General features: G+C 57.1%; 9 protein-coding genes across 9 annotated transcripts, besides 10 other annotated features; 4 read left to right on the top strand and 5 right to left on the bottom strand.

Annotated features, from left to right (window-relative positions):
• Window positions 1-1,641: 1,641 nt before the first annotated feature.
• EKO05_0004285 (Deoxyribose-phosphate aldolase) lies at window positions 1,642-2,876 on the bottom strand (the record flags this gene model as incomplete). Its single annotated transcript, XM_038938830.1, has 2 exons — window positions 1,642-2,442; window positions 2,517-2,876. The coding sequence occupies 2 exons, from the start codon at window positions 2,874-2,876 to the stop codon at window positions 1,642-1,644; spliced, it is 1,161 nt and encodes a 386-aa protein (XP_038800095.1).
• Window positions 2,117-2,142: a tandem repeat.
• Window positions 2,877-3,789: 913 nt separating the features above from the next.
• Window positions 3,790-4,311, bottom strand: EKO05_0004284 (40S ribosomal protein S27; the record flags this gene model as incomplete). Its single annotated transcript, XM_038939091.2, has 4 exons — window positions 3,790-3,850; window positions 3,903-4,049; window positions 4,104-4,141; window positions 4,309-4,311. 4 exons carry the CDS (start codon window positions 4,309-4,311, stop codon window positions 3,790-3,792), a joined length of 249 nt encoding a protein of 82 aa, XP_038800094.2.
• A 1,715-nt stretch (window positions 4,312-6,026) lies between these two features.
• On the top strand, window positions 6,027-6,770 carry EKO05_0004283 (uncharacterized protein; the record flags this gene model as incomplete). Its single annotated transcript, XM_038938676.1, has 2 exons — window positions 6,027-6,127; window positions 6,185-6,770. 2 exons carry the CDS (start codon window positions 6,027-6,029, stop codon window positions 6,768-6,770), a joined length of 687 nt encoding a protein of 228 aa, XP_038800093.1.
• Window positions 6,150-6,178: a tandem repeat.
• A 351-nt stretch (window positions 6,771-7,121) lies between the features above and the next one.
• EKO05_0004282 (ribosomal 40S subunit protein S9B) lies at window positions 7,122-7,903 on the bottom strand (the record flags this gene model as incomplete). The annotated part of the gene is made up of 4 exons (XM_038938960.1): window positions 7,122-7,302; window positions 7,353-7,586; window positions 7,660-7,758; window positions 7,839-7,903. 4 exons carry the CDS (start codon window positions 7,901-7,903, stop codon window positions 7,122-7,124), a joined length of 579 nt encoding a protein of 192 aa, XP_038800092.1.
• Window positions 7,904-8,125: 222 nt separating this feature from the next.
• Window positions 8,126-8,723, top strand: EKO05_0004281 (60S ribosomal protein L21A; the record flags this gene model as incomplete). The annotated part of the gene is made up of 3 exons (XM_038938825.1): window positions 8,126-8,166; window positions 8,220-8,314; window positions 8,377-8,723. The coding sequence occupies 3 exons, from the start codon at window positions 8,126-8,128 to the stop codon at window positions 8,721-8,723; spliced, it is 483 nt and encodes a 160-aa protein (XP_038800091.1).
• Window positions 8,724-9,677: 954 nt separating this feature from the next.
• On the bottom strand, window positions 9,678-10,640 carry EKO05_0004280 (Rho GTPase; the record flags this gene model as incomplete). Its single annotated transcript, XM_038938985.1, has 7 exons — window positions 9,678-9,790; window positions 9,843-10,181; window positions 10,239-10,253; window positions 10,304-10,320; window positions 10,375-10,392; window positions 10,452-10,502; window positions 10,591-10,640. The coding sequence occupies 7 exons, from the start codon at window positions 10,638-10,640 to the stop codon at window positions 9,678-9,680; spliced, it is 603 nt and encodes a 200-aa protein (XP_038800090.1).
• Window positions 10,641-11,252: 612 nt separating this feature from the next.
• Window positions 11,253-11,289: a tandem repeat.
• Window positions 11,290-11,936: 647 nt separating this feature from the next.
• Window positions 11,937-13,693, top strand: EKO05_0004279 (uncharacterized protein; the record flags this gene model as incomplete). Its single annotated transcript, XM_059636353.1, has 6 exons — window positions 11,937-11,980; window positions 12,033-12,191; window positions 12,247-12,307; window positions 12,358-12,753; window positions 12,809-12,908; window positions 12,957-13,693. 6 exons carry the CDS (start codon window positions 11,937-11,939, stop codon window positions 13,691-13,693), a joined length of 1,497 nt encoding a protein of 498 aa, XP_059492336.1.
• Window positions 12,035-12,084: a tandem repeat.
• Window positions 13,694-14,125: 432 nt separating the features above from the next.
• Window positions 14,126-14,181: a tandem repeat.
• Window positions 14,182-14,822: 641 nt separating this feature from the next.
• Window positions 14,823-14,878: a tandem repeat.
• Window positions 14,879-15,446: 568 nt separating this feature from the next.
• Window positions 15,447-15,495: a tandem repeat.
• A 188-nt stretch (window positions 15,496-15,683) lies between these two features.
• On the top strand, window positions 15,684-17,692 carry EKO05_0004278 (Ubiquitinyl hydrolase 1; the record flags this gene model as incomplete). The annotated part of the gene is made up of 6 exons (XM_059636352.1): window positions 15,684-16,064; window positions 16,124-16,274; window positions 16,325-16,602; window positions 16,644-16,924; window positions 16,975-17,532; window positions 17,581-17,692. The coding sequence occupies 6 exons, from the start codon at window positions 15,684-15,686 to the stop codon at window positions 17,690-17,692; spliced, it is 1,761 nt and encodes a 586-aa protein (XP_059492335.1).
• Window positions 15,723-15,754: a tandem repeat.
• Window positions 15,899-15,959: a tandem repeat.
• A 1,295-nt stretch (window positions 17,693-18,987) lies between the features above and the next one.
• Window positions 18,988-19,046: a tandem repeat.
• An 818-nt stretch (window positions 19,047-19,864) lies between these two features.
• On the bottom strand, window positions 19,865-21,542 carry EKO05_0004277 (Pre-rRNA-processing protein ipi3; the record flags this gene model as incomplete). The annotated part of the gene is made up of 2 exons (XM_038938933.1): window positions 19,865-21,148; window positions 21,204-21,542. The coding sequence occupies 2 exons, from the start codon at window positions 21,540-21,542 to the stop codon at window positions 19,865-19,867; spliced, it is 1,623 nt and encodes a 540-aa protein (XP_038800086.1).
• Window positions 21,543-21,696: the final 154 nt, after the last annotated feature.

The following is a 21,696-nucleotide window of genomic DNA, read 5'->3' as shown; positions in this document are numbered from 1 at the left end:
CACTCTGTCGCGCGTCTGGATCCGTGCGTTACCGCTACACAGCCTCGCTGCCAATGACCCCAGCAGACACAGCTACCGATCTCTCTTCCGTGCATTGCGACATTCCGAAATGCGCAGGGAAGCACGCCCTTTTGCGTCCAAGGCGTCCGCGGCTGCACGGGGATGCCATGGGCTTGCGACATGCTGACGACTGAAGCGCACGTCGGACCAGGACGAGGTCGATGCGCTGCGGGGACATCTTTCGTGGTTGAGATTTCCAGCCTCTACATCGGCCCATCAGGCATCCAACACCGCTCGTAGGCCGGCCTGTAAGATGACGGCTTGCTCGACGTTGCAAAATTCCCGGCTAGGTTCTCATTCTGTCCGCGCGTGTGAAACGAGGTGCAGTTGCGGCAGAGCCACGCTCCATGCAGGTCATGGCTGCTAGATCGTTGCGTACGAAGGCTCGAGCCTCGACATGTCAGGTTTCCTACCACCCACCGGCTACTACTCATTTCAAGTCTGTCAGCCATTCGCTACCGCAGTCACATTCCGCACGTGTCCAATACTCTCGGGGCTAGGTATGCGCTGCCTGCTTCTACAAGTACTTCGCCGACCCTCTTATGGACGGTGCTGCGAGTATTCGTCCGTACGATTCCAATCGGCCCCTCTCTCTGCGTGGGTGATTACATCAGTAACCGAGTCGACAGCGCCGCCAACTTGCATGGCGTCAATCCCGCAAGACACCAGGTCTGGACACCTGCGGCATGGACGGCTATGGGAGCTCAAGCGCGCACATCCAATTCTGGGGTAAATTGCAGTTTAGCCACCCCGGCTCTTAACACTGACATTGCTTCGTACCTCGGTCACGCCGAGAAGCGCCACTGCGGCTATAGGAACACGGAGGGATTCAGGTACGAGGTGCGTCTCTGAGAGTCTCACCTATCGTGGCGAAGCGAAGCCAACCTCAGGGTAAACACAGTACAGCCGGTGCGCTCCTTCGAATCCGCACAGCCAAGCTCTCGTATCTGCATATGACCACGACTTGCACAGACTTTGATGCTGTTGGTGACGACCCGTCACACGATGAGGTCGGCACGCGACATGGGGAAAGTGGTGCTGTGGGTCGCTGTGCACTAACCACACCAGCGGGACGTCGCTCTGGGGAAAAGCTACAAGGCTACAACCGGGGCAGCGCAGACATCCACCGCTGAGGTAGCGACGAACATCCCAGCAGTGCTTTCGGCACGCGTCTACTCGCCATCACGTTATCGGTGTCCTCTATGTACCTCGTGAAGTCTGAACAACAACGCGACGAAGCTGTCTTGGCCGACTAGCAGTCACTCTGCATCCTTGCTCCGTCGAGCTCGGACGCTGCTGAAGCGCCAGTGGTTCTCCTGCCGGAGCTAGCATTCCGTGCTCAAATCAGGCGAGCCACCAACTTGACGTTGTCACTTGCGGGATGTGGAGGAGAGACACGGTCGGAGCTGAGCATGGGTTCCAGCCTTTCGTGGCAACACGGACGTAGAGACTGAATTGAGAACTGCGGTCTTCTGAATCCGAAAACGAGGTCCGGGTAAGGCGACTCGATCTAATACCGACCACACGACAGAAGGAGTGGGAAAATAGCTCATCGAATTGTTTCATCCACCTCTTCCACGTCTAGTACCCTCCACTCACCGAATCATCAGTATACAGCCTCGTCGCGGCCGGCCTACTCGCACCCTTCCCCTCCCTACCCTGCTCGACCTTCTCCCTCGCCTGCTGCATAATCCACAGCCCACTGCTAGTGCCCAGTCTCGTGGCTCCAGCCTCCAGCATCTTGACCGCGTCCTCGAGACTCCTGACGCCGCCGGACGCCTTGACTTGCATCTGCCGCCTGCTCACGCCCGTCTTGTGCAAGTACTCTGCCGCGCCGACCATGAGCTGCACGTTGGGCAGCGACGCGCCGGGCCCGTTGAAGCCTGTCGACGTCTTGATGAAGTCCAGGTTCGCGGCCGCTGCGAGGTGCGAGGCGGCCAGGATCTGCTGGGGGCTGAGCTGCGAGGTCTCGAGAATCAACTTGATCACCACGGGCGAGGGGCAGAGGGAGCGGATGCTCGCCAGCTCGCGGTAGAGGGTGCTGTAGTCCGGGATCTCGTCGTCGTCGTCGTCGTTGTCGTCACTGCCTGTGGTGGAGGCGGCGTTGGCGGCCGTGTTGGCGGCCGTGATGCTGTCGATGGCTGAGTCGTGGCTGCGGATGAGCTGGGGGGACGCGGGCTTGTTGTGCTTGGTTAGGAGGGAGTGGTTGAGCACCAGGTCGAGCTCAGAGGCTCCCGCGGCGACGCAGGCTCGCGCTTCGCGCAGCTTGGAGTACGTATCCTGGGTGCCTTCGTGGAAGCCGACGACGGCTGCTACGACGACGGACGAGCCTCTGAGGTTGGCGACGCAGCGTCGTACCCAGTTCAAGCGGACGCAGACGGACTGGAGAATGTCAGTTTCCTTGCTTCAAGTGCGCTCGCAGATGAATTCCAAATCAGTCCATGCTGGCTACACACCTTGAAGTCCTCGGTCCTGGCCTCACTGCACAAGCTGTCAATCTGCGTGCTCGTTGCATCGAGCTTGAGGACCGTGTGGTCCACCGTCTTAGCCAGCTCCTTCAGCGCCTCGCCCCCGTCGCGCATCCTCGGCCCCGCGTACACCTTCTTCGCCCTCTCTCCACTCTCCACCTCTTTCAGCACCGCCTTCTGCGTTTCCGCAATCTGCGCGGCCCACTCCTCGTTCGTGTAGCGGTCGGTCATGATTTCAATAGAGCCCAGCTCGGCGTCAAGCGCAGGGTTGGCTGCCAGGAAGCCACGGATCAAGACCTCGGATTCAGTCAGTGGGATGGGATGGGGGTTCTCGGCTGCGGCGGACATGGTGGATATTGCTGGTATTTAGCAAGGTGAGCCTAAATCGGGATTTTTTTCGATACCGCGGAAGACGGGCGATGTAGTGGTTGATTGGCGGTGCGACGCTGTGGGGACGGCTGGCACGAGTCGAGTCCTTGCCCACGGGAATTTCAGGCGTCACGGTCAGGCTTGCAGAGGTTGGTATGGGGAAACTGTTTGTTTATAGTCGCGAGCTGAGGTTGTCGGAGTTCGGCGAAACTCCGTGTCTACTCATCATGCGGGACAATTGTACCCTTCAATGAACGTGGGGTCTGCTCCACTCGAGGTCGTCTCGAGCTCGTGGAAGCGCAGCCAAGGTTGAAGTCCTTCTTCAACGGGCATGGCTCCTAAATTTCGTCCCGTGCTATTTCCATGGCCCCAATTGGGGCGTCAAAGGTGCTTCGGAAAGGGAAGTTGGAGCCTCAGGACCCCTGAGTGGTGTTGGAGTGTGGGGCAGACATCGTAGACATGGACGACGAATTGATGGGGTGAAAAACAGTCCAACACGGTCAAGTCACTGCAGGGAGCGGATGTGCGAAATTGACTTTCGATTTACAAAGGACCGCGTGCTGCGGAGGTATCCTCGATTGCAAACCGGTCCTCGCCCTCAGATAACGTATCCAGAGCTCAGAGATGCCATCTCCCCTTCCACATGCATGTACATAAAAGCTGTGAAAGAGATGCCAAACAGAAGGGAATAGATCGAAGGAGAAAGGGTCGCCCTGTGATCAACGCTGAATATCCGGAACTCCCGTTTTGACTTTTGCATTGACTCGAGTCGAAAGATCCCTCTTCTATCCCGCAGTCGGATCGATCGGTACCAATGAGATCTACACCCTTATTCCATGATAGTCGTCATCGTAGCCCGTCAAATCCCACCGTCATCGTTCCGGCGAGTCGTTTACTTCCTGCGGAAAGAGCAGCCCTCGGTCAGGCGGGCCTTGCCACCAGTGGGCTGGCACCTGGTCCTCTGTTAGCCCCTGTTCGTTCCTTGTACGGCAGCGCTTGACTTACAGGACCTGCGAGCAGCCCTGGCAGACGACGACTGTGTTGGCGTGCGAGAAGACGGTGGTGATGGTGAAGCATCCCGGGCACTTGACGTCCATGAAGAACGAGCGGGGGGCGGGCACAAGAGTCTTGAGCTTGTGCTTGCGGGCCTCACTGGATGCGTGTTAGCCGGCAGTCGAGAGGGTGCAGCGGGAGGTGCAAGCGTACGCGGCCGGGGAAGGGTTGAGAAGGTCAACAGCGAGAACCTGGGCTGGTGTCAGCATGCGAGGTCGATTGAGGTGCTGCTCGCGCGCAGGGCGGCCGCAGACGGTTGCGATGAGAAGATTTTGTGGCGAACTCCGAGGCTGTCGTGTGCAGGCCATGCAGAGACTCCTACAACGCTGTCTGCGGGCTCGTGGAGGGCGTCACTCACCATATTGTCGGTTTGTGGAGAGTTTTCGGTTTGGAGGTTGTCGGCAACGGCTTAAGTTGATGGTTTGGCGCGAGAGGCGTGGACGCTGGACGGCTTTCGAGAAGTCAAGACGAGGTTGCGAGGGGAAAATCGTGGTTGGCGTGGGCAAATTGCTTGGCGGCCTACTAAGCGAGACCAACGCCATTCACCGCTGTCGTTGTATTCATCTCCGCGACCACTCCAGGCAACAGACCGAGAACTCTCATCGTCAATTTACTCCACGCGCTGCATTGATCCGTTGCACTTGCTGTTGCTGTTGCTGTTGCGCTGATGCGCCCCGCTGTGCATAGTAGGTCTTGCCTGTGTTGCTCACAACTTTGTTCTTGCCCCTCAAGACCCGCCACTACGCCATCGTCAAAGCTAGCACTGCCACTTGACAGAGCCCTCACGACGCAGCTACTAGCAGAAGTGCCTGGAGCTGTATTTGCCTTTGTGCAACAAGAACCTCAATGTCAAGGCTGAGGGCCTGGGACCCCTGTTTCCTATCTTTCAGCACTGCTTGCTGTCCTGACGATCGTCCAGTGCCAACACGTGCGATGACGATGGGACTACCTTAGACTACGGAAAGGTCGTGTGATCAAACTTCATACGTTTTCCAAACCCTTCCTGACTCACACTGCATTGCGTCCTCTACGCCGCGCTCGTGCACTGCACTTGATACTGCCGCGGCAGACCTCTGCAATCGGTGACGTAGAGACGATGCATCAAGACGTCGATCGAGGCCAACTGTGTAGACATGGTCAGACGCACCTTAGGGTAAGGAGGATTTTGAATCCAACAGCTGGTTTTCAAGTACAACAAAGAAAGCCTTGACATGCTCATCACGGTAACGGATACCACTTTTAAATGTATCTTGCTGTGTAGATCGGCACGTTTTTTAGCCCACCACCACCAAGGTAGAACGTAGAGCCAACTTAAGGGCCTCTACGTTGACAAGAGAGTTTGGATATGACCGACTCCAGCATTACGAGTTACCTTTCGACGATAACAATGTAATCAAGTCATAGCACCTCACATCGTCCATTACCGCTTCACTACATCTGAACGCAAGCCCAGTTGATTATCTACCGATCTGCTTTGCTCTTTACCCGGCGCTCTTGAGAACTGCATGTTCTGAGCTAGCTATCGGAGATAACCGAGAAGACAAGACGCTTTCTCGCGAGTGCAAACGGTCCCAGCAGGCGGTTCCGATCCAAGCCACCATCACATCACAGGGAATATCACGAGGGCTGCTGGACGAGGATGCTGTAATAGTAACAACGTCGAGTCGCGTTTGACGACTAGAATCGTCTGAAGCCACCTTGCCTGTAAGCAGACAGTTGTACAAAATCGCTCTGGTGCCCCCAAAATCGTAGTAGTGGTGCAAGATTGGACCCAGCCATTCCTAGCAAGCGATGGCGACGCTGGAGTACAGCTCTCCAGTTGATTGGCCCAAAGTCGTGCCGGTTTTGATTCTACCCAAGCTCTCCATTAAAAGTGCAGCATTGGCGTTCATTTCCATAAACCAAGAAGATGTACGCTAAAGTGCGAGCGAGATGTTTCCTAATTCAACACAGTCTACCCCACACCAAGCAAGCGCCAATCACGTATGTACTTGGAAGCAATATCTACAAACAGTACTTGAATAGTGCTGAGCTTCTCACCCCCTAGAACTCCAACCTCTTGAGACCGACACCACAATGGCAGCCACGCAGAAGAACACGCTCGAGCTCGACAAGGCCAAGGCGCTCAACCACGTGCCCTGGTGCGAAGAGTACGAGAAGATGATCTCAGGTATGCTGTACGTCAATCCACATCCCATCCAAACACACACACACACACACACTCATACTCGCAGCTACGCCTCCTTCTCGCCCGAGCTCGAGCAAGCGCGGTACAAAGCGCGCGCCTTCGCGCACAGATTCAACACGTGGTTCCCAGACGCCTCGACGGACCCATCCAGAGGTTTCCAGGTGCTGGCCGCAGAGCGCTTGAAGCTGCTGCAAGGGATCATGGGCCGTCTGGGCGACGACGAGGTCTTCATCGAGCCGCCCTTGAACATCGACTACGGCTGCAATATCTCGCTTGGCAGGCGCTTCTATGCAAACTTCAACCTCACCATCCTCGACTGCAGTCTCGTGACCATTGGGGATCGCTGCATGTTCGGGCCTAACGTGAGTATCTTTGCGGCTACGCACGAGAGCGAGGTGCGGAGCAGGAGGGAGAATATCGAGTACGGGAGGCCTGTGGTGGTAGGGGACGACTGCTGGATCGGGGGGAATGTTGTCATACTACCAGGTGTGACGATCGGGAGGGGGTGCACCATTGGGGCCATGAGCGTGGTGTCGAGGGACATTCCTGAGTTCAGTGTTGCGATGGGGCAGCCCGCGAAGGTGGTCAAGAAGGTCACACCTGTGCCTGAGGAGTATGTCGAAGCGGAGTAGGCGAGAGCATAGAAATAGATCTGTAGACTAGACAACGGCAATCGTAGGCGCACATGCCACTGCGATACTTGAGCGCACATCAACGTAAAGATCGACAGACTCCGCTGCAGGGTGAACGAGTCAACTCGAGATGCAATTATTGACTGACAGCATGTCACGGCAGTACGAGGAAGAACGGATGAAGGCAGCTTAAAATTTTTGGGCAGATAGGCTACACGCTGTTTATGCAGGCCTTCCACCAGTCGAAACCGTGCGGGATATACTGAAATCGTAAACAGCACAGGTGTTCGAAATGTCATCCCGTCATGCCCAACGCCGGTCACCCATGAATCATTCCTTGTGACGTAGGATTTACTCCTCGTCGTCCTCAGCGGCATCGTCGTCACCACCCTTGTTGGCAGCGGCGGCCTTCTTCCTCCTGACACGACCGGGGCGGCCTCCACCAAAGGGCGAGGTGAGCGCGAAGTCAATGTGCTTCTGGGAGTCGAGACGGACAACGAACGAGGGAACGTTGACGATCTGCTTGCCAACACTGCGCACTGTTAGTTATGCGTTCTTCCTGACGACTTCAGGACTACGTACCGGATGTGGCGCTGGCGGATCAGGACACGAGCGTGGTGGATGGACTTGGCAAGACCGAGCTTGTAGACGCAGGTCTGGAGACGGCGCTCCAAGAAGTCCTCGATCTTGAGGGCCAGGACGTAATCGAGCTTCATGCGGGACTCGTCGAGGACACCGACACGAACGAGACGGCGAATGAGAGCGTTACCCTCGAAAAGGCGCTTGGGGTCCTTCTCGTCGAGGGTCAGGAGCGAACTGCAGCCCAAGTCAGCGACTGACGGTCATTGTGCGCACGTCAGCGCAACGCCTGTGCAACAGGGCCACTTACCGGGCAGCACGACGGATCTTGGAGAGGGTGAGCTGGACACGCCACACCTCGCGCTTGTTGCGCAGACCATACTCGCCGACGAGCTTGAGCTCAGTGTCCCTGTTCCGCCATTAACCAGGTGTCCCAGACATAAGCGGAGACTAGCTCGCGCTCAGTGGCCATGGGATGTGAATACGTACAGACGAGCGGACTCGAAAGGACGACGGGGGACGCTGTACGTCTTCGAGTAGGAACGGGGCGCCATTGTTGTTGTCGTTGGGTTCGGAGGAGAAAGTTCGCTGTGTTCTGAGAATTAGAAGGGGCACTGTGCGTGCACGGTCCCCGGCGGTGCTGGGTGGCCAATGGGCAGCGGCGACGGAGTGGACCGCTAAGCGAAGGCAGCCCACGCTCCAGGGCTCTCGAAATTGCTGAACTCGACATCCAAGACCACCAACACCACGACTAACCGCCAACACACACAGTCACAATGGGTCACGCAGCCGGTCTCCGCGCGGGTACGCGCTATGCGTACGTTGAGCATTGCAGGAATGGACGTGTGACCGCCCGCTGACAGCCCGCAGCTTCTCCAGGGATTTCAAGAAGAAGGGAATGATCCCTCTCTCGACCTACCTCAAGCAGTACAAGGTCGGTGACATTGTCGATGTTGTTGCCAACGGTACGCGTGCCCCCGAACAGCGAGCGTGAAGATTTTGGCAGCGCAATACTCACACCTCGCAGGTGCTGTCCAGAAGGGTATGCCCTACAAGGTCTACCACGGCAAGACTGGCATCGTCTACAACGTGACCAAGTCGGCCGTCGGAGTCATCCTCCAGAAGCAGGTCGGCAACCGATACATGGAGAAGCGCATCAACGTCCGCATCGAACACGTCCGCCACTCCCGCTCGCGTGAGGACTTCCTCAAGCGCGTCAAGCTCAACTTCGCCAAGCAGCAGAAGGCCAAGGAGACTGGCGAGAAGCAGCAGATGAAGCGCCTGCCCGCACAGCCCCGCGATGCCAGGACCATCAGCCTGAAGGACAACAAGCCGGAGAACATTACACCGGTACCTTACGAGACAACGATCTAAGTGGAGGCCCGTAGGCTAGTCTGTGGTCAGCAAAGGCAAAATGGGAACGGATGGGCAACGGCGTGGTTTCTCGGATCTCAAACTTTTCTCTTGCGCGCCCTTTCTCCTGCATGGATGCGAAAGCGGCGAATTCCTGGTGCAGACATGGTGTGCCGACATGGCGATGAGTAACCCCTCACGCCAATGAAATATCATCCTCCAGTCCCAGCCCAAATACCCATGAAACAACCAAAATCACTCTCTTCCCTGTACAGTGTCTGTGATGTCGCTGTAACTTGAGCGTAACCATCGCCCATCCCATCCCATCCCGCCTTGACTTTATCGCGTACTCCCCGCGCTGGATGTACGCGCGCTTCTTCACCAACTATGCAGAAGCAGCGCACTCGTCCCCCGCTGACACCGCCATGCCCATCTGAGCACGAAAGCCTCACTGGAGAGCCGTTCCTCCTTCACGATGACAGCAGAACACGACTCCACACAACCTGCAACATGTGATCTATTCAAGAACGCTACCCACTACACAACCACCCTCCCTTACTCGCGCCAGACACAAACGAGTCGATTAAACAATAAGCCAAAGCCAGAGCCAAGGTAAAGCATGTACAATAAAACGGTATAAAGGGGAGAGTGAAGAACAAATCTATGCAAGATGAATGAAAAGGGTTTTTTTTTGGAAGCACATCTACCAGTGCCGTGGTGAGAGTCGCGTCAAGGCCGTTTGTCGTAGCTTTTCGGCCTTGTCAACGCCCAGACGACGAGTCGGTTTTGCTGAGATCCACAACCCCAGCTACAAGGAAACGATATAAAGAAGGGTATGAATAGAGGGACGCGGAACGGACGTGCCGAGGTGGGAGGCGTGCTCGCTTGTGTCGAGATGAAATACAAGATGGCGCGGGTGAAGAGGTATGCAGGTGGTATCATAGGTAGCAAAGGAGGTGGAGCTGCGACGCAGGATCACATGACCGTACAGCCGCCGCTCTTGTCCTTGCTGTTCTTCACCTGCAGAGCAACACGGGCAGCCTCTGTGAAGGCTTCGTTGACGCCTCGGTTCTTCATGGCGGAGCACTCTGTCGACGTGTTAGCCGCAAGGCGGGAACTCATGGCGTCGCTGGACCGTACCAAGGTATCGCAGGGCCTTTATCTTCTCTGCCACTCGGAGACCCTCTTCGTAGTCGATGCATGGCTTCTCTGGCTCTGCACCCTCGGCATCGTCGTCTTCCCGCTTTCGAAGATCGCACTTCAACGCGACCAGGACGAGCTTGACGTTGGGGCAGTTTTCGGCGATCTCGCCAACCCACTTGGTTTCTACGTTCTCGAGCGAGTCTGGTGAGTCGACAGAGAAGCACAGCATGATGGCGTGCGTGTCGTCGTAGCTGAGAGATCGTAGCCTGTCGAATTCCTCTTGCCCGGCAGTGTCCCACAAGCTGAGCTCGACATGGGTGTTGTCAATGTAGATGTCTTTTAGAATGTGTTAGGCGGATTGAGCGGCGCAGTCCCAGGGGCAGAGCAACGAACCGTGTACATAGTTTTCTGTAGGAAAGTGTCAGCCATGTCTCAGTGCGATTCTACTAAACGCTTACCAAACACTGTAGGCTCGCTGAGGCAGACTGCGATTAGCCAAATGCGCATCTCTCAGGGGCGCAACACTCACTAGACCGTTGGGAAGTATCTGTATTGTCGATCAGTCACCATTCAGGCCCAATTGTGCGGCGGCACAAAGCAACATACCCTCTTGTGAAGACGTTCAGCAACGATGTCTTTCCGCATGCGCCGTCGCCGCTGTCAGATACGCGTTAGCCAGTGCCAATGGCTGTGCTCGTCCGCCCAAGCCGTCGTTCCTGGGGCTCGTCGGAATATGGGAACGTACAGAAGGACCAGCTTGCGCTGCACCGACTTTGTTCCACCGCACATGGGCATCGTGACGGCTGGGAGAAGAGATTCGGCGATCGGTTCGGGGTGCGGTCGGCGTCAGGAGGCGTGCGCGCGCAGTGGTGACACGGGCGGTTGTCGGAGGGCGCAGGCGGTGCGGAGGTTGGAGAGCAGACGTCGCACACCAGAGAGCGGCCGGCGGGGAAAGAGGATGGTGGGTGCTGAGTGCTGAGTGAGGTCGGAGGCGTTCTAGGGCTGGGCAGGCGATGTCTTTGGTAGCGATGGGGAAGGTCGACGATCCAAGGCTGACGTTAAACCTAATCCAGAGTCAGCACAGTGACACCTCCGCGAACCATTGCCGCTTGTCCGCCGGAGCGAGGCGCAGTACGTTACTACGTCTGCTAGCAGCAGCGCCAGGAGGTCAAATGCTCGGATGCACACCTACAATGGCTGCAGGGGAATCAAGGAATCAGTTCGACCAATGTCGCGCCTATGTACTGCTGGCGACGATGGATCTCGAAGAATGTTTGACGTTTAATGGGGTCAATGAAACTTGGATAGGACGGTGCCTGGACGATCGCTGTCCACGGGGAGAACGAATTACTAGCCGACCACTGCTGGCAGGAGCTGGATGGAGTTTGTAGTGAACACGTGCTCAGCAATCGAGAATCGAGAATCGAGAATCGAGAATCGAGAAGGCTGGGGCTTGCTTGCACGAGGCGCATCTGCGTTTGACCGATCTTGGCAGTGCTGCGAATTGCGCCCAGGCGAGACGTTCAAGACATGGTGCATCGACGTATCATTGCAGCCATGAAAAGGGACCCTGCACACACCATGGCAGGTGCATACAAGCTGCTAGACGCTTTGCAATTGGGTTGACACGCTTCTTGAACACGTCAGTCCGAGCCTGCAGCTCTTGAATACCTGCATGTCGATGCGGCGCCTCTCTCACTGCTGAATAATGGGAACAAACGTGCCTTATCTTTCCATGCTGGAGGCATCTAGAGCAGATCTACAGAGATGTTCCAAGCGTACGTTTCGCTACAGTACCACATATCTTCTCGACTGTCTAGGCCTCTGGCCAGCATATCGCTGAAGACCTCCACACGTTGTTGTTGGAGCCAGTCGTCTAGCGCGCCCCACCGACATCGTGGGGACCTCTTGACCGCACGGCGCAGGCAACACCGCCTGGCTGGACAGGCAATCTCACCTCCCACGTCACAGCAACCAATACACCACCCGAAATCGATTCCCCGCCCTACCGCCAGCAAAGATACAGCTCCAGCAGAGTGCTGCCACGCCTAACCACGCCCGGCGCTTCACAACCTCCACTTGCGCCACACCATGTCTGATGACGATGATTTCATGCAGGACTCGGGGGAGGAGGAGTATGTCACGCTATCACATCACCCCTCCTGTTCGAATCTGACCACAGCGCAGATACGACTTCGAGTATGAAGACGACGACGACGAACAGAGCGGCGATGTCGACATCGAGAACAAGTACTACAACGCAAAGCAGCTGAAGGTCGATGATCCAGAGTCAGCCATAGACGAGTTCCTAGGGATGCCGGCGTTGGAGGAAGAAAAGTCGGATTGGTACGGCAGCCGCGGAGAGGTTCCATTTCGGCTGCGGGTGCTGATTCGCATACAGGGGATTCAAAGGTCTAAAGCAGGCCATCAAGCTCGAGTTCAAGCTGGCGCGGTATGAGCAGGTGCGTTGTGTGCATACCGCCATGTTGCTCTTGTGCTAATGTTAGTGTAGGCGGTAGAGCACTACAAGGAGCTTCTCACCTACGTCAAGTCCGCCGTCACACGCAACTATTCCGAAAAGTCCATCAACAACATGCTCGACTTCATCGAAAAAGCCGCCGAGGACGCCGAAGCCTACCGCTGCATGGAGAGGTTCTATGCCCTGACCCTCGACATCTTCCAGAGCACCAACAACGAGCGACTGTGGCTGAAGACAAACATCAAGCTTGCAAGGCTGTGGCTGGACAGGAAAGACTATCGCCAGCTGACAGAGAAGCTCCGTGAGTTGCACAAGGCCTGTCAAAAGGACGACGGCACAGACGATCCGAGCAAAGGCACCTACTCATTGGAGGTCTACTCGCTGGAGATCCTCATGTATGCAGAGACCAGGAACAACAAGCGCCTGAAGGTTCGTGTTGTGGCCCCAATCGTCCGGAGGCGCATAGTCAGCTCACCGTATGCAGGCACTGTACCAGCGAGCGCTTAAAGTCAAATCCGCCGTCCCACATCCCAAGATCATGGGTATCATCCGAGAATGTGGTGGCAAGATGCACATGAGCGAAGGCAAGTAGCAATCTCCCGAGACACGGGTCCGGCGCTAATGCGGCCTAGAGAACTGGAAGGGGGCGCAGAGCGACTTTTTCGAGAGTTTCAAGAACTATGACGAGGCTGGATCGCTGCAGCGGATCCAGGTACTGAAATATCTGGTGCTTGCAACCATGCTGTCGGGTTCCGACATCAACCCGTTTGACTCGCAGGAAACCAAGCCCTATCAGAACGACCCCCGCATCTCCACCATGACGGATCTTGTCAACGCTTACCAGCGCGAGGACATTCACGAGTACGAGAAGATACTGCAGAGCAACCAGGACCTGCTCCAAGATCCATTCATTGCCGAGAACATCGATGAAGTCACGCGCAACGTGCGCACCAAGGCTGTCGTCAAGCTCGTCGCGCCCTACACACGCTTCACCTTGGCGTTCATCTCGAAGCAACTCCAAATCTCCCTTCCCGAGGTCCAAGAGATCGTGGGGTTCTTGATCGTCGACAAGCGGCTGCACGGTAAGATCAACCAGCAGCACGGAACGGTGGAGATCGAGAGTAGCACCGACATGGACCGGGTGCAGGCGATGAAGGAATGGAGCAGCGCGATTGGATCGCTGTGGCAAATGGTTCTGAACGACGGCGATGGCTTCAAGTCGGACGAGAGCGGCTCACAGTTTGCCCCCACCCCAGGCGAGGTCGGAGGCCAGCGTGCGCCCTGGGGCTTGAATGGCTTGGGATCTAAATCAGGGCGACTCAAAGGCAAGGGCCCTGCGGGGCGCTTGGGAGTCTCGAGCAAAGGATGACCTGCAGGCACCGGCCTGTGAGCGGTTCACAAGACGACCTGTGTCTGGGTACTCGGGAAGACGACGGGATGTGGCCAGTGACACGTTACCGTCACCGAGGGCTTCGCTCACCTGAAGGATTGAAACATGCGGCTTGGTTCCCCAGAAGCAGAGGCAGGGTTGGGCGAGCAGGTAGCACAAGGTGGAGGTACCCACCGCCCGAGCAGCGGTCTACAAGCTGGCGTCTCAGCAGAGGCGGACATGTTCGGGTGCAGCTGCGCACCTCTGTCCCAGTTGGTCAGGACTCAGCAGCGAGCTTCTGTAGGTAACATCGGCCTCGTTTTCTCAAGTAACCAGCCAAGGAACCGAGTGCGCGGTCCTAGCAGCCGCCCGCAGCCAGCGCCCCGCTTTGTTTCGTGACATGCGAACGGCAGTGAGTACCCATGACGCCGTGACTGTGGACTGTGGACTGTGGGCTGTGGGCTGTGGGCTGTGGACTGTGGACTGTGATGCTTCGTTCTTGAACAGGTGGACGGCGCAACCCTGCTGCAGGTGGAGGTTCCTGGTCGCGGGGAAGTCGGCAAGGAGTGTCAAACGAGCGGCGGTCGACGAATCACAGTGACGATGGCCAGAATGCAGCACTTCTGTACGGTCTGCCCTGGCTCGGATGCAGCGTGGGGTGGGGGGTTGAGCAGGGTAAACGACAGGATATCGCGGGTGGGACAGTTCTTTTTTCCTGCAGCTTCGACGCCACATTGCTGCGAGCGAATGATGCTCTGCAGGCGGGCTCCGTGACAGGAGCCCTCCAACGCGCGGTCATCAGGTCTGGGCGTGTGTGAGACGCTGTGAGAAATCACTTTTTCCTCGACACGACAGGGGTAGCATGGCTCTATGATGGCTCGACGACTGCATTCCACCACGTAACACAGCGCCGCTACTGATCTTGTTCCCCTTTGCTGCATGCACGACCAGCCTCACGCTCGGCCGTGCTAAGCGTGGAGCGGCGCTGCCAGAATGCTACTGTTCAATCTCGTGAGGAGGCCCGTTCAGTGAGACTGTGGAGCGGCCGTCGATGGCGATCCAGCTTGACATGATCGGAGAGGCAGGCCAATTTCCTTTGCCTCGACTGTGCGTGTGAGCAGTGCTAGAGGAAGCTGGAAGCTGGAAGCTGGAAGCTCGAAGCTCGAAGCTCGAAGCTCGAAGCTCTGGCATGGCATGGCATGGCAGGGCCCCGCTGGAGGGTCGTGTGCAGCTGCCGGCGAGCAGACGTTGCGTGATGCTGGCAGTGCGTCGTCCAAGGCGGCCATGGCTGCTTTTCTTTTGCTCGAGGTCTCCAGGTCCCCAGGCGCTGATTGTGGGCGCCGCCCTTGAAGGCAGGAATTCCCTCCCTCTTGTACGCCGTCACGCTCGCCCTCTGCTCCCTCCGGTTTCACTTGAAGCAGCCCCATCGCTCGATGTGCATGAGGCGGCCCTAGCACTAACGAGATCGATACTGTGCTTCTGCCCGTCGTCCAGGCTGCTGGTGCAACACAGAGCCGCCGTTTCCATCCGCGAGGAGCCAATGTGTTGCAGAGCGCTCTTGTACCTGGCAGAGTGAATTCCACCGGCACGCGGCCAAGAGCACTCTTGTCTCTCTCATATACGGCGTGCCCCTGGAAGCCGGTCCGTATCACAGCAACGACACAGCTTCCCGCCCACTGCCGCGCTTCTCTGCCCCTACTAAAAGACACGGCCGCCCTCTGCTCCAGGGAGCTCGTGAACGACGGCTGCCGGGTTTGCCTCTGCCTTTGCCTCTGCCTTTGCCTCTGCCTTTGCCTCTGCCTGCTGCCGAACCTGTCGTGGAATCCACCATCCGATTGCCCGCCCTCGACGCCAGTCACGCCGCCCACCGTCGCCGCCCCAGCGCTATTCCGCACGCTCGCAGAGGGGGAGCGCACAGCACCGCCAGAACACGACCCACTCTCCTCCTCCTCGTCGCCGCCACCAGTCCTTCATGAGTCGGCCGTCGGTGATGACGGGCGGCTTCCACCCACATGGTCTTGGTCTTGGCCACGGTCACGGTCACGGTCACGGTCACGGTCAAGGCCACGTCCAGCACGGCGGCCACTATGGAGTTCACGCACAGAGCGCCTATGGGAGCGCGGTCCACTCGGGCTTGACGTTCGGTCGGCCGCTACCAATCCGCGCCCCGGTCCTCCCTCCCGCCTTTAACCACCAACACACTGGCCAGCACCAGCACCAACACACTGGCCAGCACCAGCACCAGCACCAGCACCAGCACCAGCACGGCCGCACCTCCACGTTCAGCATGGCGGACCCCGCGTTCATGACCGCCGAAGAGGAGCATGCCTACATGCAGAAGCTGTCGAGCGAATATGAGCCCGAGGCCACTGTAAGTCCCGCTTCCGCCGCACACGCGCTGACTGCATCCGGCAAACTGACCGCGCCCAGGGTCCGCTGGTCGGCGAGCGCCAGAGCAGCGCTGCCATCACCACACAGTATGCCAACGCCGATCCTGTCTACAGAATCAAGACGGCCGCCCTGCCCGGCAAGTATGCCTACTTCCGCACCTGTCGCGGCGACGGCCACTGCGGATGGCGAGGTCAGTTGCATCGCGTCCTCGTGCTGCTTGTTTCCACTAACCTGGCCCAGCCATTGCCTTTACCTACTTTGAGGCTTTGCTGCGCGTGGGGAGCGCTGAGAGAATCGACGACGAAGAGGCTCGTCTGAACTCCATGGGCAACCTGCTCGAGCACATTGGCTACTCGCGCGACATCTGGATCGACTTTGCTGATGAGGCCTTTGAGCTGCTGCGCAAGCTGGCCACCTCTGTGCATGCCATGGATGGCGGTGCTGCCGACATCCTGCTCCACTCCTTCAACGACATGGGCATCTCCATGGCCATCATCACCTACTTCAAGGCAAGTCCGGTCTGGCGCCTTGCTTCACCCTCCCTTGCTGACCATGGCAGCTCCTGGCCAGCGCCTGGGTCCAGTCCCATGCAGATGACTTTAGACACTTCGTCCCCATGGGCGATGTCAAGGCTTACTGCGCCAACAACATCGAGCCAGCGCAGTGCGAGGCCGACAACATTGGCGTGGCTGCGCTTGCAGACGCCCTCGTCAAGCCTGCTGGCTTCGGTCTCGAGGTCTGGTATCTTGACCGCTCCCCCGGCGAGGAGATCAACCGCAGCTACTACGCAGAACCCTCGGATCCCATCCATGCTCCCATGCTGAGGCTGCTCTACAGGCCGTAGGTTTCCACCGCAAGTCAACCGATCCCAGCTAACCTCGTACGCACAGTGGCCACTACGACATCCTCTACAAGGCCGAGGATGTCCCTTCGCCAATCCACCACCAGACTGTTGTGCCGCAACCCCCACTTCAAGTCAACTTTACCAACTTCGCAGACGAGTTCTTGCCCCAGGCCTCCAACTTCGGCGACGTCATGAGCATGCTTCCAGGTATGGGCCGCCCAGGCCTCGGAGGCTGGGCTTCACTCTCGTATGACTGCAACCCGAGTTCCGCCTCGCAGCCTCAAGTCACACCCGTTCAACCCTTCCCAAGCGCCTCCATGTCTGCACCTCCTATCACGAGCTCCCTGGACTTTGTTACACCGATCCCCAGCAGTCAAGCAAACCAGTACAATGCACCGCGTCACCACAGCATCCAGCTCGACCAGCCGCCAATCACGCTCCCGATGCACCCTGCACCGCCGCCCGCACCTCCTGTCAGTATTGAGAGAAGTGCACCCCTTGCTGTGGAAAGAGGCGGACCTTTCAGGCCATCCATGTACGAGTTGGAGCCAAATTTTGGCTTTTCAAGTCAAGCGCAACCTTTTCAGACCTCGATATTTCGCAAGTACGTATTGTTCGCCGTCCACGGTGTTACTGACCTAACGACTTCCAGCTCGCATTACAACACGGCGCATTTTATGAATCCAGAATTCCAACCTGAGGAGTGGTGCCCGGACGGAGAATATGCGACCGGCAATAGAGGTCGCCACAAGCATCCATCCTAGCCGACTTTCCTGCAAGCTTTGTACACATCTTTGCTCTCCTGGAGGTTTCTTCCGACATTTTAGCGACTACTAGCGTCGGCGTTCATCGAGTATGCGACTGCTTTCGTTTGCTACCTGCATTACCATCCGCATTGCTTTAACACTCACGACGACGCACGACCAACGATACCATTGTTAATCATTTCTCGGAACATTACTCTGTTACTCTACTCTTGCATATGCAAAAGCGGCGGTACTGCTAGGTACCATGACTTTTGACCATACCGCGGCATACATTTCTTCCTCCTGGCATCATCTACAAATCAAACTTTTGGGCGGAATCCTCTAATAATGTTCTCTGCTTCAGATTGCAACACAAGCTGCGATGCACGCACGAACGTGACGAACACCAAAGACTATCAACCTCAGGGTACCGACATTAGCGTTCATCATCGTTATGATTTTGTCTTTTTGGAGTACCATCGACCGCCTGATTATGCCGTTCCCCTTGGACATATCTATCCTGCCCTTTCCACCGCACGTCGCAACCATTATTCGGTATCCGCAGTCTTCTCGACTCTAAACCCTACTACTCGGACCTTCGGTTCGGGTGCGAATCCACACTGGGCCCACTTGAGCGCAAACCCAACAAGAAGCATTGGCATCGTGCCATGATCGGGCGCTTCGTACCGAAAGACTGGGACGCTGCAGGGTTCAAGATGCTCGTGAGCGAATTCGGCACGTTCGGCACGCAAGATCAAGTATCGACATCACGAGCACAAGAAAACATCAGATAGAAGAAGAAACTGCACAAAAACAAACAAAATGAGGTACCTCGCAATCCCCAGTTTTCCGCGTGATTCCATGTGCAGCCCGTCTACGCCATCTTTTGCAGCGAACATGTCAATGCTCCACGAAAATGCCCGCGCTGAACTGACCGAGGCCTCGGAATCCTCAAAACCTCAAGCGTCCCCCCACCCCAAAAAAGAAAGCCGCTTCACAATGCTATAGCAACGCTCTTAAGATGCGCTCCCTCCCGTGCTCCGAACCGTTTGCCCGCCGCCACAGCGACCACACACAGTACGCTCCCGGCGCTGCTCCCGGGCACTGCTGCCGCAGGATCGAAACGGCAGGCGCGCACATCAGCTTCGAGATGGCGCCCAGTGTGCGGGCGTGTGGGAAAAAGCAAATCAGAGCGGGGCCCAGGCACGTACGGAGAGGTGGGGATCCACGCAGGTACAATCGCTTCACGTGCGCGGTGGTGTGGAGGGCTGGGCTTGTGGTTGGCTGCGCGGGTCTTCACCGACTTTCTCATCGTGTGTGTGTATGTGTGTGTGTGTGTGTGTGTGTGTGTGTGTGTGTGTGTGTGTGTGTGCGTACAGTGCAGTCAGTGGAGTTGGTGGTGTTGGATTCATATGTCTGGAGGCTTTGGTCTGGGCTCTGCGCACGTCTGCTATGCTATCAAAACTGTCTACGAGTCAAACGTAATGCGAGCTACGGAGCAAAGCTGCAGTCGTTCTCACACCGCTGCTGGGGCCACGCCCAAACCGGGAAGGATCGCTGCGGCAGTGTGCTACAGCATCGAACCTCCTCACCTCCCCTCACGAACCACTTGTCGCAATCGCACGAGGTTCCACTCCACTGCCGGCCGTTTCACAACAGCACTACGTCGCTGTTGAGGACGCCGCAGCATCTGATGCTTTGTTTGTCCCGCAATGCAGCTGATGCACCTCCGAACGTGACGTTGAACATGGCGCGTCTCGTCGACAGTTGTACGGAGCTTTACCCCGCTCTGTGAACGGAGACGTTGAGAGCTGGGTGTCGTGCCGTGTCTTGGAAGCTTCTGTCTGAAGCCTGCGCCTGATGCCAGACTGCTCACCATGTAAAGTTGTGGATAAGGCTACCGCCAGTCATTCGCATTGCCCGGCTAGGAGCGGTGAAGGTCAGATCAATAGAGGCGTCTGTAATGACGACCAGGGTATCAAGCGTCGATGTCGTCCTTCAGTGATGCAAAGTACTTGGCGATACGCAGTCCCACACCTTGACGTGGTACAAATCTTGCAGCTCTTCCGTTCGCAGATGATAGGCCGAAGGAACCGAAGCTGTCGCCAACTGCCTCAATTTTCTTTTGCATCGACAATATCCGTTTTAGATGGGCGGTTCGTGGCTCGTGTCCCATCGTAATGGTTTGAACTACGCCTCCATGTCAGAAGCATTGTCGTCGCCGCCGTCGCTCATTTCCACATCGTTGTCACTCTTACGGGGACCCGCTTTGTTCTTCGTCTTTGTGCGTTCGGCTCTTTTCTTCTCTTTATTCACAAAGTATTCTTTCTCTTCGCGCAACTCCGACAACTGCGAAAACGTGACCTTCTGGATACGCTGCAAGCTGGCGAGCTGCTTCTTCAACTCCTGTACTTCTGCTTGGGAGGCGCCATTAGATACGCTTGGTGAATCCTCCTCGACGTTGTGGCTCGGTGCTGGGACGCTGGCTACAGGGGCGTTGCTACCCTTGGATGGTGCGACCCAAGACTCCAGCTCCGCAAGACTTTCTTCGAGCATACTGGCGGGAAAACTGGGGTGCGTGAGAGCCTCTGCGAATGCGCTTGTCTTTGTGGCTGGCCTTTCTGTAGCTGAAACGACCGGACTGTTCACTCTACCAGTGAACTGCATGCTCAGGTTGTAGTTTGACGGGACCAAGCCGCTGCTGCTGCCTGTCAGCCCAGCATCTTGTTTGGGCTTGACGATTGTCTGGACCTTGAAGCTGGGCTCGGTGGTCGTTGAGAAGCCCGTAGGTCGCAAGAACACCAGGTTGGATACAGGTCCTGGCAGATTGGTCAAGGTGGAGAGGTAGTTGCTCTTCGCAATGTCCCAGGCAGCAACCTTGCCGCTGGTGTGGCCAGAAACAAGGGTTGTCCCATCCCAGCTCAGACTGATGCTGAGAGCCCCTCCCAGTTTCTGCGAATCAGCATTGAACCTGGTCTTTGGTGACGGCTGTAGAGGTCGGTGTGAAGATGAAGCATCGCGCAAGACGTCGGTCGATGTGGTCTTCTGGATGTCATCGTAGAAGTCTATGGTCTGTAGACTGCCATCGGCGTACGCAACGAAGCATGCTCGGTCGGCGGGGTCAAGCGTCACAGCTGTAGGTGTCTCTGGCAGGAGATATGTGCGAAGCGCCTGCCCGCTGTGGTAGTCCCATACAATTGCCGACTTGTCTCCCGAGATCGATACTGCAATGTTGGCGGTGCTGGAGCTGTGGCCACACACGATGGAGGAGATGGGTCCGCGGTGCGTAGACAGAGTGTGCACGGGCGAACGAGAGGTATCGGGCGAGAACGAGAGGATCGAAGACAGTGCCCATACGTGAATCATAGCATCTGCAGAGCCAGAGAGGAAGAAGGTCGACGAGGGATCGACAACCATGGACGTCACGGGCTGGAGGTGAGAAGTGGATGTGGAGACGAGGCGACCTGAGCAGATCTGGGCCATGTATTAGCACTGCCGTCCTATGTACATGATTCGAGGCACGACTGACCTCCCAAGCCAGCACCCTCCCGCTTTCAGCTCCCAGCAGCAGTACTGTGTCTTGCGCCGCGAGCGCAATGCTGTGTATCCTCTCCGGAAACGGCACGATGGCTTCCTGGTTGCCCTTCTCTCGACTGTACACGTGCACGATCGCCTTTTCGGTTTGCGCGGCGAAGATGTGTGTACTGCTCACAGCAATGCCGTTCTGAGCCGTCGCGCTCTTCTTGAAGACATGTCGTTGGGCCGCCAAGGGTTGATATTCGTGTAGGAAGATGCCCTGGTCCTTGGTGACGCCTGTGTTCGGCTTCGTGGAGCCAGATATGGCGGCCACAAACTGTTCGGTAAGCATGGCCGGTGCCGTGATTGTGGTTGTCGTGAGCTTCGAGCTCCTAGAAATTAATTTTTGGTGGAGCACTCGGGCGTCGGGCGTGGTCCGCGCGCGGCGCTAGCGGTCCTGCAGCCGTGCAATGGGCGGCCTCTAGGTGCTGCTCCTCATGGTAAAC

This window comes from Ascochyta rabiei, chromosome 6, assembly GCF_004011695.2.
Source record: "Ascochyta rabiei chromosome 6, complete sequence".
In the NCBI taxonomy this organism is placed as follows: domain Eukaryota; kingdom Fungi; phylum Ascomycota; class Dothideomycetes; order Pleosporales; family Didymellaceae; genus Ascochyta; species Ascochyta rabiei.
This window is presented reverse-complemented; position numbering and strand designations above follow the sequence as displayed.